This window comes from Malaclemys terrapin, chromosome 1, assembly GCF_027887155.1.
Source record: "Malaclemys terrapin pileata isolate rMalTer1 chromosome 1, rMalTer1.hap1, whole genome shotgun sequence".
In the NCBI taxonomy this organism is placed as follows: domain Eukaryota; kingdom Metazoa; phylum Chordata; order Testudines; family Emydidae; genus Malaclemys; species Malaclemys terrapin.
Window position 1 is genome coordinate 198,259,737 of NC_071505.1, and position 24,167 is coordinate 198,283,903.

General features: G+C 40.4%; 1 protein-coding gene across 1 annotated transcript in view; it reads right to left on the reverse strand.

Moving 5' to 3' along the window:
- Nucleotides 1–11,821, reverse strand: part of DNMT3L (DNA methyltransferase 3 like) — an 86,388-nt gene extending 74,567 nt beyond the window's left edge. The window contains exons 1-2 of the mRNA XM_054025304.1: nucleotides 11,756–11,821; nucleotides 2,116–2,158 (exon numbers count right to left, since the gene is read on the reverse strand). Coding sequence (XP_053881279.1) covers nucleotides 2,116–2,158; nucleotides 11,756–11,821 — 109 coding nt within the window. The remainder of the gene's footprint in view (nucleotides 1–2,115; nucleotides 2,159–11,755) is intronic.
- Nucleotides 11,822–24,167: the final 12,346 nt, after the last annotated feature.

Consider the following 24,167-nt stretch of genomic DNA (forward strand, 5'->3'; position numbering starts at 1 on the left):
GGGGTCAGACCAGATGATCATAATGGTCCCTTCTGACCTTAAAGTCTATGAGTCTATGAGTAAGTAGTTCCACTGATGTTTAAATCTGTTTCCTACCCTAAAAGAACTATTCAATATAGCAGATAATCTCATAGAACCTACTTGTTTGTTTCCAGGGTGGTTTTCAGTTTTGCAATAGCTGTATTAGGCTACATCTACACTACCCGCCTGAATCGGTGGGTAGAAATCGATCTCTCGGGGATCGAATTATCGCTTCTCGTCAGGATGCGACATTCGATCCCCGAATCGACACTTGTACTCCACCAGCAGAGGTAGGAGTAAGTGCCGTCGACGGGGGAGCCGCAGAGATCGATTTGCCGCCGTCCTCACAGCGGGGTAAGTCGGCTCTGATACGTCGAATTCAACTACGCTATTCGCATAGCTGAATTTGCGTATCTTAAATCGACCCTCCCGCCCCCCGTAGTGAGGACGTAGCCATAAATGTGCTTGAGTACCTTTTCACAGCTGCTTGTAAGGAATCCAATAATTCCAATGTTCCTGCAGAAACAGGTAAGAAGTTTTGAACCAGGGTGGAAATGAGGGGAATGGAGGGGACTAACACTAAAAAATCAAAACCGCTAATGCAAAAACTGCAGTTAAAAGTAAATTCTGTCACTTACTGTAATACTATAATCCAGCCAATCTGCATTTGTGGAGTAGAAGGGAGAGACTGAAAACTATACTGTCTGAAAAGCTTAAATAGCCAATAAAATAGAGTCATTGGCAATGATATATTACAATTGCTCTAGCCAAAAATAAAAGGGATGGGGCAATTTGTATAATTAAAGTTCTCATGGAAATTGTCTGTAATGTTTTTACAATCCCACCAACACTTTGCAGTACTGACTTAATAATTAAAAATTCCTTTGGCTTTCACTGTAATTATAATGATTTGGTTTTAGTGTGCATATCTTAAGTAGGCCTGTATGATTCCATTGGAATCAGCAAATTAACTAGACCATTTAATTGTTGCCACAATTACTGTAGCCATGTAAACACAGTTGTACAGACATTTTCAATGTTAGTTGGAGACTAAAACAACAAGGGGCTCCTCTGACTTTTGGAAACATCAGAAGAATGAATGGTATGATTTATCACCTTTCATATCTTCAAATGGTAGTAAAGATCAGAAAGACAGAGGAGTAAAGAATAATAGAAGGTAAAGAATATAGTATTGGGGGAATGGAGATGCCTAATTAAAGTGGGTTCTGTAGAGAAAATTTACTGAAGAATGGTTGACGCCTAATCTAGATGTGGAACACTAAGGCTAAATAGGCTATTGTTCTGGGATATCTCCCTTTTTGTCATAGCTGCATATCTAGTCATTATAATTTACAGTAATATTGACTATCATATTCTCACAGATATTGTTCAACCAATTCTTTGTCTATTTTAGAATTATAATCTTTCTCTGGTAAAGAGAACTGTCTACATTTTGTGTTTGTGCTTTAGCATAAGGCCTCTAGATGTAACAGTGCATTCATTCATTCATTCATTCATTCTTAAGTGCATAAATGAATTATCATTATTTTTATACTACAGTAGAATCTAAAAGCCTCGGCTGAGATCAGCATCCCATTGTAAGAGTCCATCACTGCCCCAAGGAGCTTGCAGCCCCAAATAGACAAGACTGGCAAAGGGTGAGTGGGGAAACAGAGGTACAGAGAGGTGAAGCAACTTGCCCAGAGTTACACAGTAGGTCAGTGGCAGAGCAAGGCAGAGAACCCAGGTCCCCTTAGTCCTGGTCCAGTGCCCTACCCAGGGGATCGTTCTATGGTCCATACTCAAACAAATACATATGGCTAAACAGCTAAATGAAGATTTCAACTACAAAATAGAACTAAATGTTCATAATAAGCTTCCAATCTTGTACAATGTAACTCAAGCACAGAATGAGCAATACATAGTATTGGTTTCACTGTTCAGAATTAATGTGTTACAAAACCAATCTCCAAAGTAGTACAGACAATGCATCCTTAGCTAAGGAGACAACATATTTAAAATCTCTAGCAGAAGCATCAGAGGCTACATCAGGAACCCCAGACCCAGTCTCCAGCAAAACACAAAAGTACTTACTACTGCCAAGCACGTAAACTCCTGTCTCTTCTGCAACAAATATCTAGTAATAGCTCACAGCACAAGCCACCATGACAACTGCAGTCAGTTACATTAAATATTCAAAATTCTTATTGAAATATGGAAAATGTCAATGATTACATTTATAGTCACTGTTTCATGCTTTGTGTGCTGGGTAATAATATGAGAAGACTCCATGTGTTATGGGGGGGAGGGATAGCTCAGTAGATGAGCATTGGCCTGCTAAACCCAGGATTGTGAGTTCAATCCTTGAAGGAGCCATTTAGGGACCTAGGGTAAAAATCTGTCAGGGGGTTGGACTAGATGACCTCCTGAGGACCCTACCAACCCTAATATTATTTATATATATATATATATCTTTAAAAAAAAAAAAAGACTGGCTTCCTGGTACCTTCTTCAAACTCTTGCAACCTGTGTACCTACCTTCAAGTTCCATGCAGGTTGCTATAGTCAATATAACAAGTGGAATTAGGGGGACCAGAAGGCTTAGGCTACTAGATTCCTGGGTAAAAGAAGAACAACAATAGTCCTCTCCCACCTCAGAAGAAGTCAGAGGCCAAAATAAGGACTTTTCTAATTACAGGACTCAACTAATTACAGGGGAGGAAAAAATGAGAAAGGAACAGGAGTGAAGTTATAGGTATAAAACAAGAGAACCAGAATGGGACACCAAGTAGAGAACCCCAGACAACATTCACTGTGCTGAGAAGATTATCCAGGGAATCAGCCAAACTATCTGGATGCATGACTGCTCAGGGAAAAAGGCCCCCCAGTCATAGAACACCTTCATCTGGCTTCTCCTTATGGACTGATAGATGGCCAGTTTGGCTAGCACCAGGAGCTAGTCAAGAAGAAGGCTTTCGTTGACAATTGGATATAGGACCTTTCACTTCCAGGTCAAATCTGACCATGCAAGTGATTGAGGATCTCAGTCCAATTTCTAGAGGACTGTTATCTCCATGTCAGATGGACTTCCTTCCATGCACTTATAGAAAATCCAGAGAGTGGCACCCTGGTACATTCTTTTTGCAGATGATATAGTGCTCATGGGGGGAGAGCAAAGAGGAAATGGAAGAAGATTTAGAGAGCTGAGGTGTGTATTTGAAATAAATGGCATGAAATTCAGCAGAAATAAAACAGAGAACCTCATATGCAGAGTCTATGATCCTTGCACAAGCAGACAATGAGATTGTAAATCTGGGTGGCCAGCCACTACCAAAGGTACAGAAGTTCAAGAACCTAGGTTCAATAGTACAGGTGAACTCAACAACAAACTTATAAACAGAACAGGAAAGGCCTGGGCTAAAGGGAGAGAAGTGATTGGAGTGATCTGCGATAAGAGAAACTTTTCAATTCAATAGGCAAAGATCTACAAGTTGGTAATTAGCGGGGATGGACAGAGGTGCGCCTGGAGCATCCCCCAGCAAAGTTGATTCCTGTTCTTCTAGGGGGAAGCTGCCGCTGCTGCTGCACAAGGTGCTTCCTAGCGTCCTTGCCTGCAGTGGGCTGTGCCTGTGTGGGGTAAGCCAGGGACACTTCCCAACCACAGTACAGTACTGTACAGTATATAATGCCTTTTGTCTGCCTCAAAAAAATTTCCCTGGAACCTAACCCTCCGCATTTACATTAAATCTTATGGGAAAATTGGATTCATTTAACATTGTTTCACTTAAAGTTGGCTTAGAGGGTTTGGAAATGTGAAAGGAAGATAGGAAGAATATGTAGGAAACAGGTGGTAGACTTAGAATGGAGGGCCAGAGAAGGGTTGAAAGATCCAAAACCAAATTAATGGATGTCATACAAAAGGATCTGATTAGCTGAGACATTTCTGAGGAAATGCTTCAAGCCAAACTGGAATGGCGAATAAGGACTTGAAGAGCCAATCCATATGGGACCAAAGCTAGCAGCTGCAGAAGAAATGCCTCCATTACAGAAACCCATTGGTACAATCTGCAGTGGCTTGTACCCTCATTAGTTTATTCAAGAAAGTATTTACTCCCTGCCATTTAAAAAACTTGTTTCATTTTCCATCATCTGAGTCTTCACAAGTGTTTAGTGATTAGAGTGATGGTGGCCAAATACTAGCAAATAATTCCATGTAGATCCAGGTTTGAATAAAAAATAGTCAAAAATATATGTATGTACAAGAAATAAAATGGGAATTTGATCGTCGTTGGAGTTACTGAGATTATTTTTTTTTTTTTGGTTACCTTTCTGTTAGCATTTCTGTGTGTTTGTATTGACTGGCCACCCTTCAGTACCTATCTTTCTTTCACTGAGTGTATGGTTTCTAAAGCATCTCTGTTAAAACTACAAGCAACTAAAACAGAACAAAAACATTTGCAACCACTCCCTCCCTCTAACTAATGAATTTGTTTTGTCAGATTATGCTGTACTGTGGTGTAGTTTACTCCGTTAGCACTAGCAATACACAATGCAAATGTGGAAGACTTATTTACAAAAGCCATCCATAGATGGAATCTGTCATGCTTTAAGCTCAGGAAATTAGTATAGTTCGACCTCTCTATTGAATATGTTTTTTTTTTCACTCTCAACCATTGGTTCTCAAATGGCACATGGCTGTTGCACTTCACATTTACAAAAAAATATGTCCTGTTATAACAAAGGTGGAGATATTTTGCTTGAGAAACAATCATAATTGGTTGGAAATCTTTGGAAAATACTTATGCAGAAAAAAATTGAGATATTTATGTAAACCTTAACAGCTGAGATAACACGATAATATTTTGCAGTCGAGATGAATAGGACATTTAAATCAATATAATTAGAATATTCTGAGGACTGAGCAAAATGATCAATATTGCAATATGGCTTATTTATAGTAAATCATATTTGTCTCCTATGGTAGGTTTATAAATTCTGATATGTATACTGGAGAGACATAGAAACAGATCCATAGTGAGATCTAAGACTATTATTTAACATTGATACATGGAAGGATATATAGGAATGATTCTTCTTAAAAAAGGATGAGATCTGTACAAAGCTTGTTCTTCTCACTGTTATTTTGTCCTGCTCCCGTCCCTACATTTGTTTGGTTTTGTCTATGTGTTGCATATCATCATAACCAAGACTATAGGCTCCTTGGGGCTCTGTCTTTTTATTTCATATTTGTACAGTGCCCCCCACAAAAGATACCTACCAAGGCCTCTAAGTATTACCATAATACAAATAATGTAACAATTCTAGGGTTCACAGTATGGCAGTTTCCATGTTCTTCATTGTAAGGTACATTGATTACATAGGCTAAATCAAACAAACTGTAATGGACAGAACTCTTAAGTGATCTGTAGACAGCAGGTATTGTTGTGTGTTCAGAACAAGAGCTGTAGTAGAACAAAAGCTGTAGTTAAGGTCTTAGTTTTAATTACTGCAGAGGATTGATGAGTTATACGGGGTTAATGTTTAGATAGACATTTTAGTAGGTTTTCAATTATGTTCAACTTAGAATTACAGCTCTTCATGCTAATTGTCAGCTCAGTTAGGGTCTGACCCAGTTCCCATTAAAGTCAATGGGAACTGGATCACCTCCTAAATCAGCAAATACAGCTATACACATCTTTGAAGTAACAGGACACTCTATCCTCCTTGGCATTTTTTACTTATCACCAGTGACTTAACGTGATCTCCTTTGACCATGTGGCACCTAAAAATGTCTGAGAGCAGCTATTCCCTCCCCATCACCATTAAAAATGGACTGTTTGAGCAGGAGCTAATTCTCAGGCCCTCTTGCTTAGTTTGGTCTGAATCACTCAAAACTCAAAGCCACAAAAGAATAAATCAGCACTATTCATTTTTCGGAGTCCACATAATTATGTGGGTCTATGTGAGAGAGTGAGCATTCTTCTTTTCTATAGTGCAGTGAAGCAAATTTGGAGAATGTCCAAAGTTAGGGTTACCAAAGAATTTAGTATTTAATTTAAAAAAATGTGTTTCCTGAATGGAAATTGAATTCTAGGGTTCCAAGCTTCCCATTTTGTCCCTAAAAACATTGATGTTTCTTCTTTTAAAATGACTAAGCAGCATTATGAATATTGATGGCAACAGGAAAAAGGGAGGCCACATGAGGGCAGCAAATACTTAGACTATCTAAGCCATACTACAAGACAGAATGTGGAAAGACAGACTATATTGATCTCCCATTTATGTATCTCATGATTTCTGGCTGTCTTGCAGAGAGCTCTGTTACAAAATTATCACCAGCTGTAAAGGAGATGGAACATCATTTCGGTGGGTCTGCAAAAGATCACACATTTTTTGTTCTTGCCTGGGTCCCTTTTGAAAAAATGTAAAGGATTGTGTGAATTTTCTGTGGGAGAGGGGGTTGAACTGTGAAGTTTCCAAATGGGAAAATCATTTTCACATGGCACTTTTCCACAACTGTGTTTCACAGGTTCTGTATAAAAGCCTTAGGAAAATATATACAGTAGGATAACAATAACATCTCGTTTGCCAGCATAAATTTAGTATGTGAGCATGTAACAATCAGATATGTAAAAGATAAAGACTATTATAATGCATAAGCACAAGAGGGTCAAACAAAGGTTGCAGAGGAAACCTTAATTTTGGCATTTCCTAATGTTTAAGCGCTTGACTTCGCAAGTATAATGTTCTTTTAATATAGCAATTTTCTAGTTTAAAAAAAAAAAACAAGCTGAAAAAACAGAAATTGCATCATGTGGAACTATATTTATCCCCACATGGTTCATTAGCAGGGTTAAAACCTTTAGATCTACTGAACAGACCTCTGCCACTCCAGCTAACAGAGTACCTGATAGCAATAGTAAGTTGTCATCCTCTGTGTGGGTCATCCACTGGAAGGAAATGACACACCTGGGGACTACTAGAGGCTCCTTTCCAATCCTGACCCCTAATACTTCTGCAGCTTGTCCTTTTCCCAGTCCTTCTCTTTGTCCTAATCCCAGTAGCTGCATGCCTCCCTTGACTTCCCATACTCTCCTCCCAGCTACACACACACCATGGTTCTATGTTCTAGTCCTCCCCACCCTTTCTTGGCTACTTGTTCTAGTCTCCTCACAATCCCGCAGCCATGGCTGCTTACTCTTCCGCATTTTAGTCAGGCCGTTTCCTCCTTTCTGCCTGCCTGACCCCTATTGGGGGTGAGGGGCATTCAGAGCACACTGAGAGTTTCCCTACTCTCAGTGCCACAGTGGCTTCTGGCTGCTAGGAGGAGCAATTATAGGAAAAGTCCTGTTCAGTCCCTGCAGCTTTGGCTGGAAGATGCTCAGTACAGATAAAATCATTGTAGAATTTAGCTTCCAAACTCAAGCAAGTCTCTACAGAGCATGTGTGATCTGTGATTTTCAGAGGTCATAACATGGTTACATCTGGGTGAATTTTCAAGTGGATGGCAAAAGGCACACCCCTAATGCCAGAGTGACACCCGCCTCTGCCAAATTTTCATTCCCTGTTTCAAAGTTCTCAAAGAAATGGCTGTAAGAATTTTTTTAACATGGACAAAACAATATATTTTCCCCTAAACTTGTTCTGAGAAATAACTGAACTGTCTTGGCTGAAATTCATATATATATATCAGCCTGAGGCAGACATCCCACATGGAAAACTTTAGCCAAATGGTTAAAGTTTGACAAAGCTGTAAGCAACTGAAAATAGGATCTTATAATGAGAGGTGTTGAGTAACCTTAACTATAGGCGTTCCTACCTGCACCACCTATGCTTTCTATGTCTAAAGGACCTTAGCTCTGTGGTCAGAAAATGTTTTACAAAGATCAATAATTTAAATCTCTCAATACCCCTGCAAGGTAGGTACGTATTATTCCTATTTTGCAGATGGGAAAACTGAGACTCTTATACTATTGGCCAACAGTTTCCAGAATTTCCATTGATTGTGTGTGTGTGTTTTTAATATTGTGTGTCCTGCCTGAGACAATGAAAGCCTGATTTGCAGAACTGCTCTGCACTCACATCTCCAGCTGAAGTAAAGTGAGCTGCAGGTCCACAGCTCCTCTGAAGATCAGGTCCTGTGTTAGGCACACAAAATCAGTGGTCACCTCTGAAATGTTGGCTGTAAATGACTCACCCCGTCTCTCACAAGAAGTTTGTGGCAGAGCCAGAAATATAATTCATGTCTCATGACTCCTAGCCCTGTGCTTCAGCCATGAGACCATCTGCCATTTAGACTTCCTGCTTTGAATGAGATAATACATTTGAATAGTTTTGATTTTCAAGAATTCGTTCATTTCCCTTTTCCTCTGTTTGTATTTGCCTGCATTCATACACCCTGAATTCACTGAGGTTCAGGTTTGAGTGGACCCCCAAAATCAATAGCACAACTCAGCTCATTTCCAAAGTGTAAAGTCACAGACCCCTTAAGGTTATGTTAAAGGGCTTGAAAACAGTCTTGGCTTCAGCTTCAGGTTTGTGATGAAGCCTGGAAACAGGTAAGTTCCCTGTGGTTCAGGTTTCATACTGAAGGTTTTGCACTGCTCTAAATTTTAAGCCCTGTATATGTGTGTGTTGGGAGGAGGGAGAGGAAGCTTTATGAACAGGGAGCACTATGTTTTCCTCGACTGTGCCTACATTTAAACTGCATCTGTATACGACACCAACTCGGCTCTAATCCATTAGGTCAGATACTCTGTCTCCCAACTCTATTCTCTCAAATCTCCTAGGCCAAGTACTGTGCTCCCCAAGTCTATTTAAATTCTTTATGAATGATCTATTAACACAAACAGTTGGTGTCTCCTCGGAAGAACTCTTCCATCATTGTTTCACGAGGGGAGAAGAATATGCTGGACATGATCACAGTGTGGATTGCCTATGGACATATGTGGTGTTTTAGGGCAAACCACTAATAAAATGCACCAGATTCTATCATCGGCATGACTTTAATTTTCAAGACTCCATTTAAGGAAAATCTGGTGCAGCTCCCTTCCCCCAGAAAAAAATATCCCACCCATAAATGCCAGCTCTATAAAGACAGCTAATTCTAAGCTTCAGTAATACGGTATAGGGCATATCACCACTGCAGAAATGCTATATTTTAATGAGGTTTTGGGGATTAATAACCAATTGGGAGTACTTCAGCTTATTGTTTATTTTATCTGCATCAGTTCTTCCATCCCTATTTTTGCAATTAATAACATTAAAAGTACTGGAGAACTGAAATCTGTCTCCAGGATACCATCTGTACCACTTCCTATTCTTGATTCATTTTAACTTCCACCTTTTAACTCTGTTTCTCTTCTGTGCATCACTTGTGAAGAATGCATTTCATGACCCTTATCACCAAAGGGTTAATGAGTAGCAGAAAAACACAAGGCCCTGAAGATTTGTGTGTGTGGCTTTATCTTCATTGTCCAAAAAAAAGAAAAAAAAAAAGTGTATTTTTACAGTGGGATAACTTAACATGTGTTAGCCATCCTGCTGTAAAATCCCAGTGGAGATAAAGCACCATAGTTTTTATTGTAAGGTAGCTAAACAAGGTTAACACGACACCTCCGCCCATGTTTGACTTCACCTAGCTACCTCCTGGTAAAACTACAAGTTCCTTTTCTTCATTAGGATTTTATAGTGGGATAGTTAACCTGTGTGTCCCCATAACAAAGAATGACTTCTCCACAGTGGCATTTGAGCCTGTATTTCCTGGAAAGCAACCTTGATGTGCTTGTGGTCGTGTGACTCTGTGAAAGTGTCTTCAAAAGGATTTCACAAATGACATGACCTCTCTGTTGCCCCTCATACTTTTTCTGACTACTGTACTGTCCTTGTTTTCTAGCAGATGTGAAGGGACAGAATGAGATAGACACTGTTGCTATTGTGGAGTTCTTATTTGAGGATACTGAATTAGTTTGATGTCCTTTAGGGCTTTTTTGGGGTAACTCAGCTGGAAAACATCTTTAAATTTTGTTGTCACATATTAATGTGGAAAGAAATAAACGTTTTTCGTACCTTGATCCATTGTAGGCTCTTGGAACAGGACTAGGATGTTCACATGACAGATAATTAACAGAAAATGATTGCCACTACATAAACAGCCAATTTACAGCTTTTTGGAGTCCCAGATATAGGAATTGGCTTCATGTTGTTGGAAAACCTCCATTCTGTATGTCAAGATCTCACATCATGACCTGTAACTGTGATGTTTGAGTGTACAGGGCAGTGAGAAATAGGACTTCTAGGGAAAACGGGGTAAAATATTTCTGAAAGCATATCAAACCTGTAGCTCAAAAAACAATATGCAACAGAAGGAACTGTTGTCTAGGAGTCAAACCCCTTAATGGCATTTTGCACTTGGATTACATGATCATTTTTAGATTTTTTTAAAAAATATAATCCCTATGGGCAATTTACTGAATGAAATCCACTTGTTCTTGCTGCCTTTTATTAATTATTTATTCTTGATTGTGGGTTTCGCATCTAGATTTTCAAGACTGGAATGACATTTGCTTATATCACATTTCTTGGAGGAGTGCATTTGATTTGCTAGGTTCAGAGGTTTGTGAACTCTCCTATCTCTTTTCTATGCATATAAATCTCTGTATAAGCGATGGGAAATAGAGTTGCCAATCTAACTGCTGTTTTTAGCCATATTGTATTGTGAATACCTAGCACATGCCCTGCCAACTTTGGGCAGATCATTATACGTGGATAATGAAGGGAAGGTTTTTCTCAGCTAATTGAGGCAAGGCAGGTACCCACATTCAACGTAGCTTCAAGTTTGGGATGGTGACATAAAATAGTTCCCATCGTTATTCTGAGAAGTTAATTAGCTGTGACAGTGGGAAAGTGACAACCTCATGATTCTTGGATATTTATAACAAGGCTGTCACTTGCAAGGTTTGTCAGGTCACATAGGACAAGGGTTCTCAACATTTTTCTTTCTGAGCCCTCTGCCCCAACATGCTATAAAAACTCCATTGCCCATGTGTGCCACAACAACTGTTTTTCTGCATATCCAGTGGCTTAAAAGCGGTATTAAATTGATAGTTATATAGTTAAACACACACACACACATATAATATAAAAAAGAAAAGGATAATATAGGTACAACAATAAAAAATGAAATATTATGTACAAATACTAATATGCCCAAGCCCCACTGTGTGGGGCTGAAGCCAAAGCCTGGGTCCCTCCTTTGTTTCACCAGTTCCTTACGCCCACCAAGGGACTCTAATAAGGAATACAGACCATATTATACCTGAATCTTTGCACCAGGATTGGAACCTTGTGAATGAATGGCAAAGCTCAAACTGTAATTTTCTCCCATTATTTCTGAATAATTTATTTGTTATAATTGAAGGTGTACAGTCCATTTATTTATTTTTGAGAACACAGAGCTAAAATATAGTTAGTAAGATAAATCAGGATTAACAACAAAATTTAGCATCTGTAGATCTCAGAATGCTTTATAAACATGGCTAAGCATTGCTATCCCCAGTTTACAATGGAAACAAAAACATATCTGATTGATAAAAACCAAGGCTCACAGGGGGAGAGGCCAGACTGTTAGGGACCAAGGGATGATGTCATCTGAGAGCACAGTCAGAGTCTAACAGTGACACATTTATTCTTTTCTGGCCTTAAAGGGTTCCTCCTCAAGTCTTTGTTTTCATACCTTGGAAAATGAAACAGAGTCAAATGTAATGGTGCCTTCTTGTTTACTGTCTGTCTGTTTATCCATAATCCCGTGTCCCACACCCTCCAGTACCACATCTTAAAGATTGGGGAGTCTGATTTAGCTTTAAGTGTGTGGGCCAGTTGATCCCTATAGATTAGAAAAACCCCTAGAAGGCGGCATATCTCCATTACATTTTACAATCTTAAAATATTATCAGGTCTACCAAGTGAATCTGGGAATGTCCTTAAGGGTGGCTGGCAGTGAAGCTGAAGGCTTAGTTGAAGTGAATCTCCACAGCAGATTCAAGCAGAGTGTTATGCTTGGGTCAGGTGGGAACCCTGCTGGCCTGGTCTCTGGGAGATGTAGTTTTTCCAGTACAACCTCATTCTTCCTGCTACTCTGTGTCTTCAAAACCCTACCTTGGCAGTGCAGACAGAACAAATATGACCCTTCCATTAAATGATTATTTGAGACAGCAGCTAAGGGAGAGTTCCAGGGGCTATCAAATGTCTCCTAGTTAAGGCATGCATAAAATATGTGAATACACTAATAAATAACCAGGCTCCTCTTCACTTATTTGAAAATAATGAGGGGGGTTTTCTTTAACTGACACGAAAGGGTTACTCTTTCACCCTTAGTTTGCTCTGAGCACTGTGGGAAAATGATATTAGTACTGTTTAGTTTAAGGGAGGTAGTCATGCAAAACCTCTGGTGCATTTGTGGAGGGAAGCTGGAGGGTTTGAAGAAATAAAGAAAGGTGTGAATCATCAAAATTCCTCTTTTGTCTAATTAAAAGATTTTCTTATCTCTCACAGTAATATAAGGCCTCCGATCACTGTATTTTTTTTATACATTGTATTATAAAATCTGCAATAAATCATTGAAAAAGAATCTCAGATTATCAGCAGGCTCTTCCTTTGATATTAGTGTTTCCAAGTAGTCTTCTTTCAGGGTTTTTACTTGTTAGTTTATTTTTAGGAGAGATGTAAGCCAATTAGTTCATTTTTCCTCTTAATAGTCTGTTTCTAGCATGCTTAGAGAATACTTGAGCTCACATTGTTCAGTTTTAATGGTGCCCCTTGGAAATGCTGAATTTAAAGATGTCTTTTTCAGGGAGTGGTTTCCATTTTGTAAAAAGAATTTGTTTTAAAAAAGTATGGCCAGATCCTACTCTCATTAAAATGGCAAAACTCCCATTGACTTTAAAGGGAGCAGGAGTACATATTTTTTTTTAAAATATGACATTTAAAAACAAAACAAAGTCTACAGGTTAACGATATATCTCTCTATATCTCAAATAGCTCTCAAATAGTTCAGTTTCAAACACATAAATGTCCTCAATGTTTCCAGTATTTGGATGTGTCCTGTGTGGATATTAAAGCTCTTGTGATCTGTAGTGAGGCGGTGTGGCTCCCCGCCGCCCCAGAGGGGGAAGAGCCCATCTGGAGGCTGGAGTGGGCGGAGCTACGGAGCTCTGAGCCCTCCCTTCAGAGGGTCAGGCGGCGACCCAGAAGTATAAAGGCTCACCCTCAGTGCTCAGTCAGGCCCCAACCGCCGGAGAGACCAGACGTCTCTAGCCCAGCCCGTGACTGGGAAACCCCCTTGCTGGGCCTGCCCTGCGCCCGCTATCCGGAGGAGCTGTCGGGCCTGCCCTGCACCCACTATCCGGAGGAGTTACCGGACCTGCCCTATGCTCGTTACCCGGAGGAGTTGCCGGGCCAGCGATCAACCCCTGTCCCGAAGAACCCATGGCCCTGGATCCCCCAGAGGCCAACACCAGGACCCAGGTAGGCCCCGAGGAGGAGTGTGGAAGCAGCCCGGGGGCAGCCAACCCCAGTCTGGCTGCAGCACTGCCAGAGCCTATGTCAGTGTGTTGCGGCCTGGATTCCCACTGACAGCAGCGGGTCTTCTGCCGCTGCTAGGGTCTCGGGCAGGGATGCAGTGGAGTGGGAGGGCCTGCGTCCCCCCTGCCACCCAACTCGTGGGTGGCAGTCTCCCCGTCTCCCAGGCCTATTGGTATTGCTCAGCCCTGACTAAGGACCTGAGCTCCTGACTCAGCATTTGTTGCCCCGCCCTGAGCAGGGCCGGGCTTACCATGTTTCTTTCGGTTACAGCAAGGGCTGCCGAGGGAGACCCCATGGCTGGACGAATCCCCCAAGCTCAACGGTGTGTAGTGAGCCTGTGTGGCTCCCCCCAGCCCCGGAGAGGGTCGAGCCCCGGCAAACCCTTGTACATGATCCTTTTTGTAAGGCATGGGGTTCTCCCCACAGTCCTTAGCCAAGATTGCTCTTCTATATTGTTGTGCAGAATGCTGTGGACCTGTGCCCTATTCCATAGCTGGCTGTGTTTCCGTGGTGATGTATGTACAGTATCACTCCGTGCCAGACACTACATTTTTCCTACTTGTGGAAATTCCAGCCAATAGTTCTATCAGGATTGAAGGGGATGGAATGGGATTTGTGTCCCTACTCAATGATGCTACACTACTGAACCTGCCAAGTGTCCTAGAGTGATTGGTATAGCCTCATGAGGGCTTTGCCTTTAGCCAGTGCTGTGCACAATCCAAACACTAAAAGCCAGGTTGTGAAGCTGCTTCTAACACTGGGCAGTGGTTTCCCTGACCTGAACTCAGTGGAACTTCTTTGAGTCAGTGCCCACCAAAGTGAGTCAGGTGCATTTATTTTAAAAAGGCCCCCAACTTCCCTAGTTCAAGGAAATGTTGTTCAAGACAATTTCAACAAAACTCCATATTCCTTAGAAAGAAACCAGACACCTCTATTTTTGCTTCTTTATCAACATGCGTCTTCACGCTGCAGCATTTTTTACATCTTTTTACTTGCTGAAGGTTGACATCTTTCTGCACAGGGAAAAAAAAGAGTGTAGGACGTTTTTCAAGTTCATTTCTAAGGGCTTCAATGGTCTTTCCAGCAAAGTTCTCTCTTTTATTTATACAAGACTCACAACACTGTAGAATGTCAAGAGGGTGAAGATCTTGTTGCCATTCAGTCTTGCAGAATCTTCTGTGATCAACAAAGGAGTAAAATAATGGAAGCAGTTGAGATTGCAAGCCTGAGAACCTAGCTGTGATGGAATGACTCTCTCAACCATTTGCAACTAGACTTTGACTGTAACATTATTTATCCTACATACCAGCATATAAATAAAAATTGGATTGTGTTGGCTACAATGGAAATTGAACCCTAATCTACAGATGCAATTCTTTTACCATCCACAGATAAAGGTATCTGTGGGTATGTTTACACTGTGGGTTGACAGACTTGGGCTAGCGGACCTCACACTAGCACTCTGAAAATAGCTGTGTAGGCAGCGTTTTGAAGTTGAGGCTTGGGCTGGAGCTCAGGCTCTGAAGCCTAGGGAGGGCTTCAGAGCTTGACCCCCAGCCCCAGCCTGAGTCACAACTTCAAAGCTCTGTCAACACAGCTATCTCCCCATTAGCCCGAGTCTGCTGAGCCAGGCTGGGAGGCTCACTGCGGCGGACTGTGTAAACATGGAGAGGGGTAACTAGTGGTGTTCCCCAAGGGTCTGTCCTAGGATCAATCCTATTCAACTTATTCATATATGATCTGGAGAAAGGGGTAAACAGTGAGGTGGCAAAGTTTGCAGACGATACTAAACTGCTCAAGATAGTTAAGACCAAAGCAAATTGTGAAGAACTTCAAAAAGATCTCACAAAACTAAGTGATTGGGCAACAAAATGGCAAATGAAATGTAATGTGGATAAATATAAAGTAATGCACATTGGAAATAATAATGCCAACTATACATACTATATGATGGGGTCTAATTTAGCTACAACTAGTCAGGAAAAAGATCTTGGAGTCATCGTGGCTAGTTCTCTGAAGACGTCCACGCAGTGTGCACCGGCAGTCAAAAAAGCAAACAGGATGTTAGGAATCATTAAAAAATGGATAGAGAATAAGACTGAGAATATCTTATTGCCCTTATATAAATCCATGGTACGCCCACATCTTGAATACTGCGTACAGATGTGGTCGCCTCATCTCAAAAAAGATATACTAGCATTAGACATAACTGTATGTAAAAATGTGAAAATCCATTTTAGTAGAAATGTTGAATATGGGACATTTGGCTTGGAAACTGTGCATACCATATTAATAATAATATAACAATAATGTAGGACTGGAAGGGACCTTGTTAGGTCATCTAGTCCAGTCCCTTGCACTGAAGCAGGACTAAGTATTATCTAGCCCATCCCCGACAGGTGTTTGTCTAACCTGTTCTTCAAAACCACCAGTGACTGGAGATTCCACAACCTCCCTAGGTAATTTCTTCCACTGCTTAATTACCCTGACATTTAGGGAGTTTTTTTCTAATGGCTAACCGAAATCCGCCTTGCTTCAATTTAAGCCCATTGCTTCTTGTCCTGTCCTCAATGGATAAGGACAACGTATCACTCTCCTCTTAATAACAATCATTTACATACTTGCAGACTGTTATCTTGTTTCCTCCTCCTCTAAGTCTTCTCTTCCAGACTAAACAAACCCATTTTTTTTCCAATCTTCCCTCATAGGTCATGTTTCCTAGAGCTCTAATAATTTTTGTTGCTCTCTTCTGGACTTGCTCCAATTTGTCCACATCTTTCCCAAAGTGTGGTGCCCAGAACTGGTCACAATTCTCCAGCTGACATCTTATCAGTGCTGAGTAGAGCGGAAGAATTACTTCTCGTGTCTTGCTTACAACACGGCTGCCAGTACATCCCAGAATGAAGTTCACTTTTTTTGCAACAGTATTACAGTGTTAACTCATAGTTAGTTTGCGATCCACTATAATCCTCAAATACTTTTCTGTAGTACTTTTTCCTAGACAGACAAGGTGGGTGAGGTAATATCTGGGATCAACTTCTGCTGGAGAACGAGACAAGCTTTTGAGCTACACAGAGCTTTTCTTCAGGTCTGGGAAAGGTTCTGAGAGTGTCACAGCTAAATACAAGATCAAAAAGATATTTTAGCATAAGTAATTAGCACATATTCAAAGGCCATTTTGTATTTGCACAGTTGGTTAGTCCTTCCTAAGTATAGTACTTTGCATGTGTCTGTAATCAATTTCATCCTATTTATATCAGACATTTCTCCAGTTTGTCAAGATCATTTTGAATTCTAATCCTATCCCTCAAAGATCTTAAAACCCCTTTTAGCTTGGTATCATCTGCAAACTTTAAGTGTACTCTCTATGCCATTATCCAAATAATTTGTTAAGACATTGATTAGAACTGGACCTAGGACCAATCCCTGCAGGACCCCACTCAAGACACCCTTCCAGTTTTACTGTGAACCATTGATAGCTACTCTCTTATAGTATGTTAGTCTAGACTTAGTATATTTTCCCTAATCTAACTACAGTTCCTATATTGTCTGGGAGGTGAATTTTTGTTTAAATAAACCTCCACAAGACAACAAATGGTTATGCCAGTAAAAGAAGAGACACATTTATTTCCATTTCTCCCACTTTAGTGTTTTGCTTCACACTGTCCCTTACATTTGGAGCAGTCTTTCCATGCACCATTTTTCCCCCTTCTGCTTCAACTCTGTCTTTGATTTGTATTCAGTATGTGATCTTCTATAGCTCTCTCCTATCTCCATATTCATGCCTCATCCTTTATATTGTTCCAGTCTAGATTAGATTGTGAGCGCCACAAGCCAGGATCCATGTGTTGATGCTAAGGCCCTTTGCATCTGTGTTGTTACGTAAATACCAAATAAAAAGAATGGTTTGTATTAGACATATAATGGACTTTAAATATGTTACAATTCAGTTATATTGTAATAGAGAATTTTGGGATAGGTGGATGTGAACTGCTTGATTTCCCCTAAGTCTTCCTTAGATATGAGACAGTCATGCATCAATCGGGAGTTAACCTAATGTGAAAAACATAAGAAATACTTTTTGTTTTTCCCTTGTTTTCTTCTTGTTATGAGCGAGCATTAATCTTTACAGTGGTGTTATAGGACAATTGGAGAAGAGGACTTCCTGTCAAAGGGAACTCCTTGCGTCTAGCACTATGGGATCATGCGCTCGGAAGGGACTAAGGAGGAACTGAAAACTATGCTGGTGGGAACAAGGGAAGAAGAGTTCAATTTCTTGTGTGCAAGTGTTATACGTGTAGCCTTTTTAAGACTTCCAGGAAACTGTGCTGTCTATTTCTGGAATAAGATTAAGCCAGTAAAAATGTTGCTAAACTGCTGCATCATCAATCCTGGAGTTGTTGAATCAAACCTTCCAACTGTACTTTTTCTGCATGTATATTTTGCTTGTGCTGATGCGTAGTACATAGTAAAATATACTAGTTTCCTATGCCCTTTGTCCACCCCATCCAGAACCACCTATGAGGGTTCATATGAGCCCACACAAATGTGTGCATACATCTTTTTTTCGACCTCTAAATTTTAAATTGTGCTTGTAAATTTCAAAAGGTTGGATGTTTGAGGTAACTAAATATTTTCCAGAGGCCCTGCTCTCTTCTCCCCCCAGGGTGTGCTCAGTCATTTAGCACAACGTCCACACACTGCTAGAAAAGAGCTTATTTACTCTCTTACAGTCCAAACCTGTAAAGTCCCATTGAAGTCTATGGCAAAACTACCATTGATTTCAGTGGTGTAAATGGGGAACCCTCATCAAGTAGGAGTGTTTCCAGTGTGGCTTATGCAGGGGTCAGTTCTGGGCCCTGTGCTATTAAACATTTTTATCAGTGATCTGGAAGAAAACATAAAATCACTGATGAAGTCTGCAGATGACACAAAGATTGGGAGAGTGGTAACTAATGAAGAGCACAAGTCACTGATACAGAGCGACCTGGATCTTTGGAAAAGTTGGGTTGCAAGCAAACACTATGCATTTTAATACGGTCAAATGTCATTCTACTCTATATACATTCTTATATCATGTTCATCACTGTAGTATCTGAGCACCTTCCAGTAGTACATGAAGGAATATGACTACACATCTCTCATGTGTTGTTTGTTCTCTCATCCTTTCCTCAGTGGGGGAAGTATGTGCAATGGAGAGTCTTTTTTTGTTAAAGAAGGCAAGGTCAAAGCAATATGCCTTCCACTTGGAGCAGAAAGTAGGGAGGTTTCTGATAGTCCTTCGTAGGGCTGTCAATTAATCACAGTTAACTCAAGCAATTAACTCAAAACAAATTAACTTGATTAAAAAAATTAATCACGATTAATCGCAATTTTAATCACACCATTAATAACACTGCTCTACAGCCAAAATGCTTCTGAAATAAATGTAGTCAAACTTTACTAATTCTGGGTCACTGAGAATGAAAATGATGCTTAAAATTGTTGATTGGCTCTAGTTTTCAAGATATGCTATTGGGTCAGTATATACGACCCTTGACTTGGGAATGGCGGAGGATAAGTGAGTTATAAAGGGAAGGGATCTCAATTTAAACCAGAAATGACTAAAATACATCTTTGACTGGATCTATGAATAAATCTATAACTGGGTTTGGACAGTACTTGCTTTTTAGGCAAAACAATGAATGATGCAATCTGAAGCTGGTATTGCATCATACATGATATGAATTGCATCATGTTACTCCCAGAAGTCATGGATGATGCAATCATAACAAAGCTTACATCACTCTGCTGAACAAATTGCCCTATATCAGCTCTAGAAATCATACAGTGTCGTGCTCTCTTATTTGTCAGTGTTTGATTTTGCAAAGGGACACATTTCTGTTTAGCCAAAGTGAGCAGAGATGCCTCGTACTTGTGTGAACAGTGCAGATAACTTCTGCTATGTTTGTGGTGAAGTGACTTTTGCATCACAAAAGCGCAGTATAACCACTATGGTTAAGAAAGCCTATCACCTTTATTTTGGAGAGAGCCAACAGATCATCCCAGCAATTGTTACTTTTGCATCGTGCCTCCAGTTGGGAAAGGTGTGTCAAAGAAGAAAAAGTGGACTGTGCATTATCCAAACATTCCATCAGCTATACGCCCAGTACCCCACGGAGAAGGACTGCCGGTTCCTGATGCACCAGAATCATTCTCACTTGAGTCAGACGAGGAAGAGGAAGAGGATGAAACTTCTAGTCCTGAACCATCAATGTCATAGGACCCACATTTTCTCCCATCCTCCTCCTCTGAACCATACCTCATAACACAAGGTGAACTGAATGACCTTGTCAGGGATTTGGAACTACCCAAGAGTAAGGCAGAGCTGTTGGGCTCCAGACTACAGCAGTGGAATCTCCTGGCAGGTGATGTTAGGGTTTCCATGTTCCGTGACCGTCAAAAGGATCTTGTCCCATTTTTCTTCATGGAAGGTGATCTTATAGCCTGCAACAACATCGATGGTGTGATGGCAGCCCTCAACATCGTTCACGATTCAGATGAGTGGAGACTGTTCATTGATTCATCGAAGACGAGTCTTAAAGCTGTTTTACTGCATAATGGCAATGTTTTGCCATCAATTCCAGTTGGTCATGCAGTCCATATGAAGGAAACCTATGACAACATGAAACAACTTTTGATGTGCATAAACTATGACCAACATCAGTGGCAGCTTTGTGGTGATTTGAAGGTTGTTGCTCTCTTGCTTGGTCTCCAGACTGGCTACACAAAGTACTGCTGTTTTCTCTACTAATGGGATAGTCATGCAAGAGATTCCCACTACATCAAGAAAGATTGGCCACTCCGACAGTCATTGGAGCCTGGGAGGAAAAGTGTTCAGCATCCACCACTTGTTGAATCAAGGAAGATTTTGTTACCACCCTTACACATCAAGCTGGGTCTGGATGGGATAGGGGAGGGATAGCTCAGTGGTTTGAACATTGGCCTGCTAAACCCAGAGTTGTGAGTTCAATCTTTGAGGGGGCCACTTGAGGGATCTGGGGCAAAATCAGTACTTGGTCCTGCTAGTGAAGGCAGGGGGCTGGACTCGATGACCTTTCCAGGTCCCTTCCAGTTCTAGGAGATGGGATATCTCCATTTTTATATATATATATATATGATGAAGAACTTTGTCAAGGCCATTGACAAAACACAAGCAGCTTTCAAGTACCTCCGTGGAAAATTTCCAAGATTAAGTGAAGCTAAGATAAAGGAAGGTGTCTTTGTTGGTCCTCAAATTCATGAACTTCTTCGAGATGATGCATTTGACCATGCACTGCATGGCATGGAAAGCCTTCCAGTTAGTGGCAATAAATTTTCTCGGAAACAACAAGGCAGACAGCTACAGGTTGTTGGTGGAAAACCCCCTCAAAGCATACAAAAGCCTTGGTTGCAACATGTCACTAAAGATACATTTTTTGCACTCTCATCTAGATTTTTTTCCACCGAACTGCGGAGCAGTGAACGACGAGCACGGCGAGCAATTTCACCAGGACATTGCAACAATGGAGAAACGCTATCAGGGCAAATGGAGCCCATCAATGCTTGCAGACTATTGCTGGACAGTGACAAGCGATGCTCCATTTAATGAATACAAGAGACAAGCCAAGAAGCGCCGAGTAGACACTGAGTAGGACTAAACTATGTACATAATAGTTTTTGCCTTTTGTTTCATAATAAATTTTATTTATATAACCCTTTTGCTGATTTTTAAAGTGTTACATAAACAGGACAGGTGAAATATTATCATGTAAAGCAACCATAAACACGTGAAAAGACCTAGGTTTACAATTTATGATTAAAACTCTACTATCTACACAATATACATAGACATAAAATGTAAAAACTTAAATATCTTAGAAACAGTAGCCAATCAGTTGTTTTAATTGTCATATTTGAATTCAGCACATCAAAATACATAATAAATAGCACATTTTATCTCTGAAGCAGACGACTTCTCAAAAATTGTAGACCAGTGTAATAGAATACCAATTGAAATGTATTATAAATATTTTTGGTTGTTTTTCTACATTTTCAAATATATTCATTTCAGTTACAACACAGAATACAAAATGTACAGTGCTCACTTGATATTATTATTTGTATTATAAATATTTGCACTGTAAAAAAGATAAAAGAAATCGTTCTTTTTCAATTCATCTCATACAAGTACTCCTCATACAAGTACTGTAGTGCAATCTCTTTATCGTGAAAGTGCAACTTACAAATTTAGATTTTTTTGTTACATAACTGCACTCAAAAACAAAACAATGTAAAACTTTAGAGCCTACAAGTCTGCTCAGTCCTACTTCTTGTTCAGCCAATCGCTAAGACAGACAAGTTTGTTTACATTTACAGGAGATAATGCTGCCCGGTTCTTATTTACAATGTCACCTGAAGGATAGAACAGGCATTTGCATGGCACTTTTGTAGCCAGTGTTGCAAGCTATTTATGTGCCAGATGTGTTAAACATTTATATGCCCCTTCATGCTTTGGCCACCATTCCAGGGGACATGCTTCCATGTTGATGATGCTCGTTAAAAAAAAAAAGTGTTAATTAAATTTGTGACTGAACTCTTTGGGGAAGAATTGTATGTCTCCTGCTCTGTGGTTTTACTCACATTCTGCCATATATTTTGTGTTATGGCAGTCTCGGATGACCACCCAGCACATGTTTGATTTAAGAACCCTTTCACTGCAGATTTGAAAAAATGCAAAGAAGGTACCAATGTGAGATTTCTAAAGATAGCTACAGCACTCGACCCAAAGTTTATGAATTTGAAGTGCCTTCCAAAATCTGAAAGGGACAAGGTGCAGAACACGCTGTCAGAAGTCTTAAAAGAGCAACACTCTGATGCAGAACCTGCAGAACCCAAACCACCAAAAAAGAAAATCAACCTTCTATTGGTGGCATCTGACTCAGATGATGAAAATGAATGTGCATCAGTCGGCACTGTTTTGGATAGTTATCGAGCAGAAACCATTATCAACCTGGAAGTATGTCTTCTGGAATTGTGGCCGAAGCATGAAGGGGCATACAAATGTTTAGAATATCTGGCACGTAAATACCTTGCAGTGCCGGCTACCAAAGTGCCATGTGAATGCCTGTTCTCACTTTCAGGTCAATTGTAAATAGCTTATTGTAAATAAGAAGCGGGCAGCATTATCTCCTGTAAATGAAAACAAACTAGTTTGTCTGAGCGATTGGCTGAACAAGAAGTAGGACTGAGGAGACTTGTAGGCGCTAAAGTTTTACATTGTTTTGGTTTTGAGTGCAGTTATGAAAAAAAATTCTACTTTTGTAAATTGCACTTTCACGATAAAGAGATTGCACTTCAGTACTTGTATGAGGTGAATTGAAAAATACTATTTCTTTTATCTTTTTACAGTGCAAATATTTGTAATAAAAATACTATAAAGTGAGCACTGTACACTTTGTATTCTGTGTTATAATTGAAATCAATATATTTGAAAATGTAGAAAACATCTAAAAATATTTAAATAAATGGTATTCTATTATTGTTTAACAGTGTGATTAAAAATGCGATTAATCGCAATTATTTTTTTTAATCGTTTGACAGCCTTAGTCCTTAGTTCTTGGGGAAGTTCACTCCACAGTCTTAGACTACCCTCAGAGAAAGCTTTACTCTTATTGTAGAAAGATACATTGTGCCAGACCAGTGGTGTTGTTGACCAGCTTTTACATATGGGAACACAAAATGCAGGCCATATTTACAGAATGGTGGACTCTATTCTGGGAAGCAGTTACACTGAAAAAGCCTTGGGGGTCATAGAAGTGCCATAGCTAGGACAGGAAAACTGGGTGGGCCCTGACTTTTGGGTGGGTGGGCAATGATGGGGGGGAAGGAAAGATAGGGGGCCCACCTCCCTCCAACCCCCTCCAGCTGGCCCTTACCACTCAGCAGACACTGATGAGGCTGCCTGGGGCACACAGGCTGAGGGGTGTGCCTATGGTGTGGAGGGGGGCCGCACTGGGGCTTGAGCTCCGCCCGCCCTCTCGACCTCGGCCTGTAAGTACCTATATGGAGAACAGAAATTTGATAATAGAGATCTCTTAAGTGTAGCAGACAAAGGTATAACAAGATCCCGTGACTGGAAGAATAAGCTAGACTAATTCAGACTGGAAATAAGACAGATTTTTAATGGGAAGGGTAATTAACCATTGGAATAATTTAACCAGTGGTTATGGTGGATGTCCATCACTGGAAATGTTTAAATGAAGATGGGACGCTTTTCTAAAGGATATGCTCTAGTTCAAACAGGAATTAATTCAGGGAAGTCCTATGGCTTGTGTTATGCAGAGGTCAGACAAGATGACACATTCTGGCTTTATAAGCTATGAATCTATAACAAAGTTGAACTGCGATCCTGCAAAGACTAGAGCAGGTGCTTAACTATGTCCCCTGTGAGCAATCCCATGGAGTTCAGTGAGATAATTCATGCACATAAAGATAAGCACATGTGTTTGGAGCACTGGAGCTTTGAAGCATCCCTATTTCTATCT